Source organism: Poecilia reticulata, chromosome 18 (assembly GCF_904066995.2).
Source record: "Poecilia reticulata chromosome 18, P_reticulata-male-v2, whole genome shotgun sequence".
Taxonomy (NCBI): Eukaryota; Metazoa; Chordata; class Actinopteri; order Cyprinodontiformes; family Poeciliidae; genus Poecilia; species Poecilia reticulata.
In genome coordinates this window covers 10,658,619-10,668,978 of record NC_088847.1, presented here as the reverse complement: position 1 = coordinate 10,668,978, position 10,360 = coordinate 10,658,619, and the positions used below count along the sequence as shown (strand labels likewise).

General features: G+C 39.3%; 1 protein-coding gene across 1 annotated transcript; it reads right to left on the bottom strand.

Annotated features, from left to right (window-relative positions):
- Window positions 1–1,076: 1,076 nt before the first annotated feature.
- Window positions 1,077–7,955, bottom strand: LOC103475947 (protein mono-ADP-ribosyltransferase PARP14-like). Its single transcript, XM_008427942.3, has 7 exons — window positions 7,724–7,955; window positions 7,320–7,360; window positions 5,751–6,663; window positions 5,048–5,638; window positions 2,869–3,008; window positions 2,449–2,629; window positions 1,077–2,305 (listed from the first exon to the last, which is right to left on the bottom strand). Exons 3-7 carry the CDS (start codon window positions 6,625–6,627, stop codon window positions 2,019–2,021), a joined length of 2,076 nt encoding a protein of 691 aa, XP_008426164.3. The 5' UTR covers window positions 6,628–6,663; window positions 7,320–7,360; window positions 7,724–7,955; the 3' UTR covers window positions 1,077–2,018.
- Window positions 7,956–10,360: the final 2,405 nt, after the last annotated feature.

Here is a 10,360-nt window from a genome sequence, read left to right as displayed (position 1 = left end):
AATTTTTGTAATGTGACAATATCAAATGTACAAATATGTTTTGCAAAGTACTTTGCATTGTCTTTGTGAAATATTCTTCTTAAAAGATGAAGATTATACAAGTTACTACTAAGCAGTATAGTTCTTGAATATTTACTTTCCAGTTTTATGACTCAAATCCACCAAAGGTAGAAACATAAGACAATGTGATCTGACTAGTTGAACATGGAACTGAGAAAAATCCAGACAAATATGCACTTCAGGTTTACAAATTGTATCAGCAATACTAGGCCCTGATGAGGTTTTACCCTGGTTATGTAAGATATCTTTTTTTTTAAGGAGAACTGGTCTGAGCAGTTGAAAATGAAACCAAAAGAAAAATCAAGACAAATATGCGCTGGTATGTTTAGTTAACAACACTAGGCCCTGTTGAGGTTTTATTCTGGTTATATAAAAATATATATATATATATTTGCAATAAACTAGATCTCACTTGTGATTGGCTTGTTGATGGCTGATCCTGGGTCTGTGGTGCATTGCTCAGAGTTACGATCAACTGTAGATCTCCCCCAGGAAAACTAATAGTATGAGTTTTCTTCTTTAAAACATTTTCCTGGACTATAAGATGGAAAAACAATATTAATAATGTGTGTTTTAAATTTGCATGCATGCTCTTATTTAAGCCAGATGTCAGTGCGTACCTTCTTGTTCCTTGAAGCAGACTTTATAGACGTTGTCTCCCACCTTTTCAATCCCCCCACAGTCGCCTCCCCCGGATTTTCTTCTTTTCTGAAAGTGTCTCCTGACCTTTTCCTTCTCTCTGTCTGTTAAATATCTGGCCTCAAAATAGAGTGGATATGGAAATTCAGCCATTTTTGACTGTTAACTAAGAGAGGATTTTCTGTGCTTGTCCCTATTCTGAATGGACAGTGTTCACTGAAGAACTAGTTTTGATTTCTCTTATCAGTCACCTCCTCTTGATACTTTGACACACTCGGTCATAATCCAGTAAATGGAAAACTTGAACGTACTTTCTGATGTGCTTTCTTGTACACTGACAAAACAAAAGGTAAATAAATGACAATAAATCCCTCTGATCATGGCTCCATGATGTTTATTAAAATACAGTGTCCAACATTTCATGTGGCTGTGAAATAACTTATTATTGCACAATTCTGTAATATCCCCACATTCATCGTGTAGAAGTATATTCACATACAAAACTAATACTCAAGCTGCCTCACACATACCAGATATGTAATTATGATGTACGGTGGTGAGCAAAGATCTTTGTTTCAGGCATATAGTGTTTCTCTTGGGTAAAGTCTGCTGATGCTAGGATTTCCGGAAGAGGGCAAACTTCACATGGGTGGGATGAAGAATTGAGAGCACCTGGGATACAGAGGCGTCAAATTACAGTCAAGTCCCGCCCTGGAAGGAAACCATACCTTCTATTTTTATCTTATCCTATTCGAAACAAACAGGTTACGTGTGAACTATTAAACCAGACCCTGAAAGACTAGAATGAAAATATTTCAAAAAATGTTTTTTCAATAAATGATTGCATAACCTGACTTTCAATAAGCTTGTGTTAATAAAGGAAAGAGTGTCGCTGTTGTGGCTCATTTGCAAAGCAGATCAAATTGACGCTTCTCCTGGTTTTGCCCAAGTTCTCGTGTTTTCCACACCAAATTCAACCGAGCCGGCTAAAGGTTTATTTCTAGATACGTTTTAACTTTATTGTATTGACTTGGAGAACTCCATGGTGATATTACAGATCTCCAGCACCCAGATGTTCTGAATATGTTACATTTTCAAACATGCTGCAAGCATTGTGCATGTAAACAAATCTGTTGTCCTCTGATTTAACATTACAGGAACAAAGGGGTCAGTCGACACCTTCCTCACTTCGTCACGTATTCGCTAATTTTTCTTCCAAACAAGTGTGCCAACTAGTTACCTAGGGTCCAGAACTTTTTCTTCAGGTATTAGTGTTTGTGAGATAAGGGAGAACAGAGTAAAATTTTTTAAACATGTGCTTAACAAAAGGTGATGAGGTAGTCTGGGTATGCTTGGTTATCGTGGAACACAACAAACATGATGGGATTGTTCATATTATCCACCAAGCTGTCGTAGCGGTCATGGGGTTGCTGGCTGTTGCGAGGCGGAGGCATCCTCATGTCGCTGTGGCCCAGAGTGAAAACGCCCGTCAGGACTCGGGCCACGAACATTAGCTGAAAACCATCGGCATCAGGTCTGGAGTACGTGGGGCTGGCAGAGTAGCTGGCATCTACAGCAAAATAGGTTCCTTGACCATAGGAAGTTGCTATGAAAGACAATGGAAGAAATGTTTACTTTATCACAAGAAAGTTATCACAAGTTCTTCAAACATTCTACATAACCACACACATTACTTCCATCTGCACAAAAAACTACAAATGAACTACAGTTAAAACAAATAGACACTACCATTTTTCCCAGAAAAGCTCCTGTTGAACCCTTTGGTTTTGATGGAGTTGAGGTTTTCCTGGCTTGTCCCGTGGTACAGAAGTCTTTCAACTACTCCACCTTCATTTTTGTTCTTTTCAGAGATGTGTTTCTTCTGCATTTCATACGTGCGCCGCAGATGAACGTTCTGCAAGCGTCCGATCTGACAGGAAGGAAAAACAGATGACGGGTCAATGAAAGATTTTTCACACGATTACTTCAAAAATCATTGCTTAGATAGATATTGTTTAGATTAGATATTGTTTATTCTACTAAGTTGGAACAAATATTCTATATTGTTATGAATGAATAAAATGAGTAGACCTTTGTCTACGAGTTAATGATGTGGCACACATCTACTGAGATAAAACAGGAGCTAACTAAACAAAAGAGCTCTCCTACCTTCACAATGGTTTTGTTGTGGGCAGTTTTGTTGAATGCCTGCTGGACGGTTTGATACTCTGCAGACGAAGGATCTAGCAGCACTTCTTCCAATTCTTCATTATTAGACATTTTGTCCCAGTACAGCGGAAATGTAAAGTCTAGCAAAGTGTCACAGTTCACATTAGAAAATGTTAGAAACACACAAAGATATTCTGGAAACTTCATAAATACAAAGCTGTTCAATTAATGACAGCTGGCCTATTTGCTGAAATGAATAAACATTTGGCCTCTAACTGGAACATCACATCTGTGATTCAGGAAAAAAAAAATGGTTTTAATGCTTACTTTTTTACAATAGCAAAGCCAATAAAACGTTAAGAATGCATCTTCCTTTTCAAAAGCAATACCTGTAACTGTGTAACTGCAGTGATCAGATAAAATATTTCCCACTATTAGTTGAAAAAGAAAGGCTAACAAAGGTCGACAATGAGGGATGCACTCAACTTTGTGCATGTTCTGTCCTAATATCTACAATGAAAACGGTCTATGAGTAAGTTAAGTAAAAATTATATATATATATGTAAAGTGTACATGTGGTTTAAATCTTTATCAGGTTATTAATACATGTTCGTGTATTTGACAAACCAACCTTGTTTAACAGAATTATTGTTTGAGATTCTAACAGGAAGTCAAGAGTTGGTTAATAAATTACTTCCTTGCGAAACACTTCATCACTTACTGGCAATGCCGCTCTAAACTGTTCACACGTGACTTCATAGAAATGCCACTAGATAAAAGATAATATCTGTAGTTCTCCACCCCAGTTAGCTATGTTTTAGGATTTATTTTCATTATAAGGCTATGTTTTTTTATTTGTTTGTTTCTAAGGACATATTGCAACATGACGGCCACCCAGAGAGTGATCCAAAATGCAGAACAACCATGTAAATAACATGTTTAGGGTAAAATCTAAGATCTTTGTGACTAGCGTAGAAGTTGTTTTAAGTTTTAATGTTGAAAGCACTATGTGGCAAAAAAAGAAACTTTGTGTCACTTTATGACATTTTATAGGCTACTGTCACATTTTCTCTTCTTGCTGCCTCTGGTTATATAATAAAGAATCCACCCATCCATCATCTTACACGTTTATCCCTAGTGGTGTCGCTAGGGGACCTGGTGCCTATTTCTAGTAGTCAACAACCGAGAGGCGGGGTATAACCTGAACAGGTCGCCAGTCCATCGCAGTATCTAATTAAGCATTTAACTTAAATCCAAATGTTAGGACGTTAAACAAATTTTGTAAAACGTCATTGTCAGCTTCCTACCCGAATTTGTAGCATGTTATGCCCTGGTTTTCCATACTGTGTGTATAGAAAACCAGGGCATAATATGCCCTGGTTTGGGATGAATGATGTAAAATGTACTGTCTGCTGCCCTGTCAGGATAGAGTATGTTCTTTTTCCAGTCCTTTTTTTTCTATATCTTCATGGTTAATAATAGCCAGCCATTCCTCTATGCCAGTGGTGTTCAAAGTCGGTCCTCGAGGGCCGGCATCCTGCATGTTTTAGTTCTCTCCCTGGTTTTACACATCTGCATCAAATGATGGCTCATCAGAAGGCCTAACCAGAATACTGACTTGCTGAGATTGTTACTACGACTAGGGAGAGAACTAAAACATGCAGGATGCCGGCCCTCGAGGACTGACTTTGGACACCCCTGCTCTATGCACAGCCTACAATGGCTCCAATGTATTGTTCGCAGAATTTTTTTTTAGCAAACTGGTTCAACCGCTCTGACATGTCAGGCACTCCAAGCATTTGACATGCCAGACTGGGAGAATCTTCCTCAGTGCCAACAGAGCGTCTGCATAGCTTAGCACAAACCCATGTAAAGTTATCACTCTGCTGCAACATATGGGGAATGTGTATATTGTTCTAAACCAGGTGGCATGTTGGTGAACATATAGTGGTACATATGGCATGACTTAATCTGAAGCAACATTTTTTTTAGCATTCCCAAAATGATTCATAGCAGTATGACTTTGTCTCCATCAAACTTTTCTGCAACAGGTTGATGTGGATATCTGAGTTAGTCTGCAAGGTAAAAGTCTCTTTCAAGGTTTGGAAATTTATTCTAATGGAATCCACTGAAACCTTCATGAAGCCAACACTCAAATCAAAGCATTTGCTTCCCTTACCTGCCAAATTCTCAAGTCGTTTCAGCTTGGCTGTCTGTCCAGTTAAATCTCTTCTGGCCTCCATCTTCAGTAGATTCACACTCCAGGTAGCCCTCTGTGCGTCCACTATGCCTTTCGTGGTGTTACGTTTTTCCAGATTGTAATTGGCTGTTTTTGGGAGCCTCTCCCAGCTACCGTTTTGTCCCAGGATGCACCAAGCTACGCAAGGGTACAGACTTTCCTCCTCTTTGGCTCTCAGTTCTCTCCTAAGAGGAATGAGTGTTTGGAGCATCTGCTCCACCTGGTTGACACCAGTTTTCAACCCGCTCACCGTCAAGCCCCCCTGGCGTAAGGGGTCCTCCTGCACATACAGGCCCTGAGTCTCTACTAGGTTCATCAACTTCTTTATGTCTTCCTCGATGAGATCTGCCAGATCCTGATTGGTGAAGGTTTTTTTGGCGCTGTGGTCTTGGTACAGATTCTTAATCTTTGTTAGGGCATCATCAACATTTTTTCTTTGAAGGCCCACAAACAGGAAAGAGGACTGCTGACTGGTGGTTGTAGTATGACAGAGACTTGAGGTTGAAAGAATAAATTGTCTCGGTGCTGATGCTGCAAATTAAATCAAATGTAAATGGTTGGAGACAGTCAGATGTAACTAGAAGAAAACTCATAGTACTGTGAGTACAGGAGCACTCATAGTACTCCTGTTCATTGTGCTTACCTTGACGTTCCTGGATCAGAACATTACAGGAGCTCTCAACCAGCTCTTTGCTGGTTTTACCTTCTGCCTGGAAGTAACGAACAGCTCCCGGACCATCTAAAACCAACTTTTCTAATGTCAGACTGGCTAGTCCGGACCTAAGAGCCTTATGGGCCTCTTGCACATGGCAACGGGGGCCAGAGATGACTACACACGGCTTGGGAAGAAGGGATTCTTTCATAGAAACTTGTGTTTGCTTAATGCTAATCAGTTCTAGGATTTTCCCAAAGCAGTCAACCATTTCAGGATGTTGCAGGCTCAGCACTTCTTTTGTAGAAACCTGATTCAACAGGTAATCCTGAAGGACATCTCTGAGATTCTTCACATATTCAGTGTAGCCCACCAGGCGCACTTTGGCCACGGTGGTTGCACCTTGCCCAGGGACAAAGCTGAAGTCCACCCTGAGCTCATTACGGTTTAGGTCCGTCTTGGCTTTGATGAGAGTTTCTTTGATTTTGTCTATATCTGGAGGAACAGCGGCAGCGCCTTGGAGCTTCTCAATCTCCACACTCAGATCCCCCATCAATTCTGCCTGAGCCTCATCCAGGTCATGAGGGCACTTACAAAACAGGACCAAGTCTGACTCGACTGCTATGAACACAGGATTCCTGAACCGCTGCTGGAAGAGTGTCTGGTACTTATGAACAGCATTACTGGATTTAATAAAGGTTATTACATCTTGAGGAAGATTTATTCTCCTCTCTAAATCGTTTGTGTTTTGTCCATGTGGGTTAGTAGGTCTTATGTTGCCAGGACCTTTTAAGATGACTATATTTGTATTCCTTAAGATGTCGACTTTTGGGTAAGACAGACGCTGTCCTTTGGCGAAATCATTCATCACTCTGAACCGCTCCTCCCTGTGACAGGGGTCCTTCTACAAATAAAACAAAGACCACAAGAAATTATTTATCTGCTTCACTTACAGTTAGGTCAAAAAATATTCATACCCCTGACAAGTTTAGAATCAAAACTGCTTTTCTTTATTCAAGTCGTTCAAGATGAGATGAAACAGGAATCTCTCAAAAGAGAATTGAAAAAGTAAAAGGAGTATCTATTGACATTTTTAAAAACTTTTTATTAAAAAAAAAAAAAAAAAAGATCTGTGGTGAAAAACATTCAAAACGTTCATTACCCTGACCTTTAGCTCCCTGCACAGAATCCTTTTCATATTCACATTAAGAGGACCATGGTCCACTCCAAAACATGAATATTGTTCCCATTCAAAAGAAACACACCTAAATCAAATGGCTGAATTATTTCAATATGCAGTCAAGTTCTCCAAAGTGATGCTAAAGACTGTATTCAGGTGTGATGGAAACAGGACACCAGAGTTCAATTCTGTGTTATCACCAAGCTTTTTATAAATATCAGATCTTTTTATGCAGTGAAAAGGACAATTTAACCGTTATCATTATAGTATAATTTATTTTAGGGAAATTTTGTTTAATAAACTTTGGAATAAGGTTGTAATTTATCAAAATCAGGGGGGAGTGAAGCATAGTATATCATTTCCAGGGAAAAAAAACTCACCTTTTGTTGAATATTGGAGCTCCTTTGTGTAGTTAAAATATCTGGAAGAAAACATTTCATCAAGTAGATTAAAACTGTGACATTTCCTTAGCAAATGCTTTTTTGTGGGAGTTGAGAGATGGGGCTCACAACAAAAAATAAGTCAGAGAAGAAGAACAAGTTCACTTTGGATTATGTGATGCACTTCACTAAATTTCATTATCTCTCCTTTATTCTTCCACAACTATTTTTTTAAACATAAAAGTCTCAGATAAACTGTCACTGCTCTTTGTCAGGAATAGTTTGCTTGGGTCGGCTAATGCTAACCACTGAGTTAGCATGAATCTGAGACTAATGCTAACTGACGGCTAACTCTGTCATGAGTACTGATGACAGAGTTAGCTTTGTTTCTAAATACAACTTACCGAGTGTTGTTCCTGGTTTTTCAGTTCCTCCCCCAGAGCCTCTGCTGTCCTGGACAGGATTTAAGTCTCCCCTGATTCTACAGAACTATGATTTGCTGATATTTATCAATTTTATCAAAACCTTTGAACTTTTAGCAAGATTTTAATAAATGTGTCACCATTTCCAGAGCACTCTTGACAGCTGATCTCGCTTATGACAACTTTTAGTTTCAGTTTCATTTACTTGCACGTCTGTTTTTTACAGACACGCCCAAACATGCAAATTGTTTTCCTTTTATGGCGACATTTTCGTCGCCATAAAAGGCGACGGAAATGTCACAAAAGGTAACAGCCACAGACTTTTTATTATGAAATAAATAGTCTATAAAGTACGCTGAGACATTTTTAAATAAAAACTCTAATTTTGAATAATCAAACTTATCTTCTACTCTTTGTAGGTGGTTGTGAAAAAGAGGCTTTCTTAAAACAACATAGTACAAGTACTTTAATACTAGTAGAGACTATCAGAAAGTCTGAGAATTATTGTCTAGAAACTGTATAAATATTGAAAATTTTATTGGAAGCAAAATATATTTAAATATATCGTATTTATTTTATTAACATGTGTCAAAATTTGCTCCATTTGATTTAATGTATTGTCACTCAACATTATTTAAAATAAAATAAAACCAAATAACTAACACTTTGTTTTAATATCTTGTGTCAAACTGGCCTGTTGTACTACCACAGCAAACCACTAGATGTCACACTGAGACTAAAAACCGCGGCAGGACGGAGACAGATTTGTAACCATCCAACTCAGCAGATGAAGTTTAAAGCATCCTGCACAGTAAATGGCGTCCTCATTCAATCCTTATCCAACATTATCCAACTAAAGTTAAAGCGTAGACACCATTCACATATCTTTACAATATGGACTTGGCTGTATTTACTAGCTATATAACTTAATAAATTTATGGTTGATTGTGACATCAAGTTCTGTTTCTGCATGAACGATTTTGGTCACATTAAACAAGTTTGAGGGCAAAAAGTTTTTATATTTCTTGTGATCAAAATTACAGATGACCTGTGTTAGTAAGGGAATGTATACAAAATGATTTGAAAGTAATGTGGTTAAACGTTCTAAAGCTGTTGCTGAGAATACATTGACAATATTGAATCCAGTGGCAGACGACACATCAGATCGTTCACACACCATGAAGGTCATTGGGCCTTCATGTTGGAAAATTGTAAAACTATATTTTTGATATGCAATTACTTTTCTGTCCACCTTTTAGTTCTAAAAGCCAATACCAAAAATAAAATGTACTAGTATTAAAGCTAATCTTGAAGGATTCCTTTAAACCAAAAAAAAATTATGGAAAATACTGAACCTTGCCAAGACAAACATTTTCACCCACAGATAAAGAAAATAAACTAAACAGATAAGAAAATAGATAAGGACTCTCAAAGATAGTCTACCTGCGGGCTTGTTTTTTCAAATCAGTGCACTGAGAGACTCCTTCCTTTTTTTTCGGAGGAAGTTCATAAAACGAAGTAGGATTCATAACTGAGGCTAATCGTTTGACCCACATTCAGAATACACTTCAGGTTACAGAGAAAATCAGTTAAAGTTTATTGTACAAAGAGTTTGAAAGTGTCTTCTTTGCCTGGGGTATGAAGCGGCTGGAGATCTGAGGACGGAGTAGATGAGAGGTGAGTAAATTATACTGAAGGTGAGGAGAAGACCTTACATGTGAAATGGGGACTGATCCGACAGGGGGGTTATTCTGCTGGTGCTTGGTTTCTAGGGGGAGTGCCGGGTCCAGATGGAGTTGGAGCAGAAGCCAGGAGATCCAGGGAGATCCAGGGAGACTGGGTGGTGATGATGGTTTGTTGGTTGTCCTTTGTTGGAGGGCGGACAGGTTGTGGCACCGACTTGAAAAGCCGGAAGAGATTTGCCACCAGTCGTAGGGATCTTTGAACCAGTGGCTTCTTTTTGGGGTACCTTGGTGGTGAAGCGATAAAACTCAGGAGGCACAAAAGGCAACAGCCACTGAGAACCTGTAGGAGATCACAAGGGAGATAACACACTGAGGCATTGAAGGACTAGTGACAGGCTTCTCTTAAACACTGGCTGATGACAGGTAGGCTGCAGGTGTGACGACTAAACACCTGAGGCCGCCCTCCAGACAACACAGCCTCCTGATTCCATCTAGGCCAGTGTTTCTCAACCCTGGTCCTCACCGTCCCCCTTGCTCTGCATGTTTTAGATGTGCCTCTATTCCAGAACAGCTGATTCAAATGATTGCATGACCATCAAGTACTGCAGAAGCCTGTTAATCACCCAGAGACACAATGCAGGTGTGTGGCAGAAGGGAAACACCTAAAACATGCAGGACAGGGGGGGGCGGTGAGGACCAGAGTTGAGAAACACTGATCTAGTGGATGACTAGAGAAAGCAAAACCAGTCCCAGAGAAACCAAAACCCCATGCGGCTTCCCAACAGTGGGAGTCTCAGCACATTCTCAGGAAAACGCTGCCATCCACGAAAGAATCTGCTGCACAGTCCAAAAGCAGAGGGAGGGAAAAAGAAAAGTGAAAATAAAAGTAAAAATTATAATGCCTGTGGATTCAAAAGACGTTTCCAACATTTCA

Bases quoted from the DNA above. Each gene is read 5' to 3' on its own strand.
- LOC103475947 (XM_008427942.3), bottom strand. From the start codon at position 6,627: ATGAATGATTTCGCCAAAGGACAGCGTCTGTCTTACCCAAAAGTCGAC. The intron at 3,009-5,047 runs GTAAGGGAAGCA...ACACTTTGCTAG, and splicing joins ACGACTTGAGAATTTGGCAG to ACTTTACATTTCCGCTGTAC. The intron at 2,630-2,868 runs GTAGGAGAGCTC...CCTTCCTGTCAG, and splicing joins ACAACAAAACCATTGTGAAG to ATCGGACGCTTGCAGAACGT.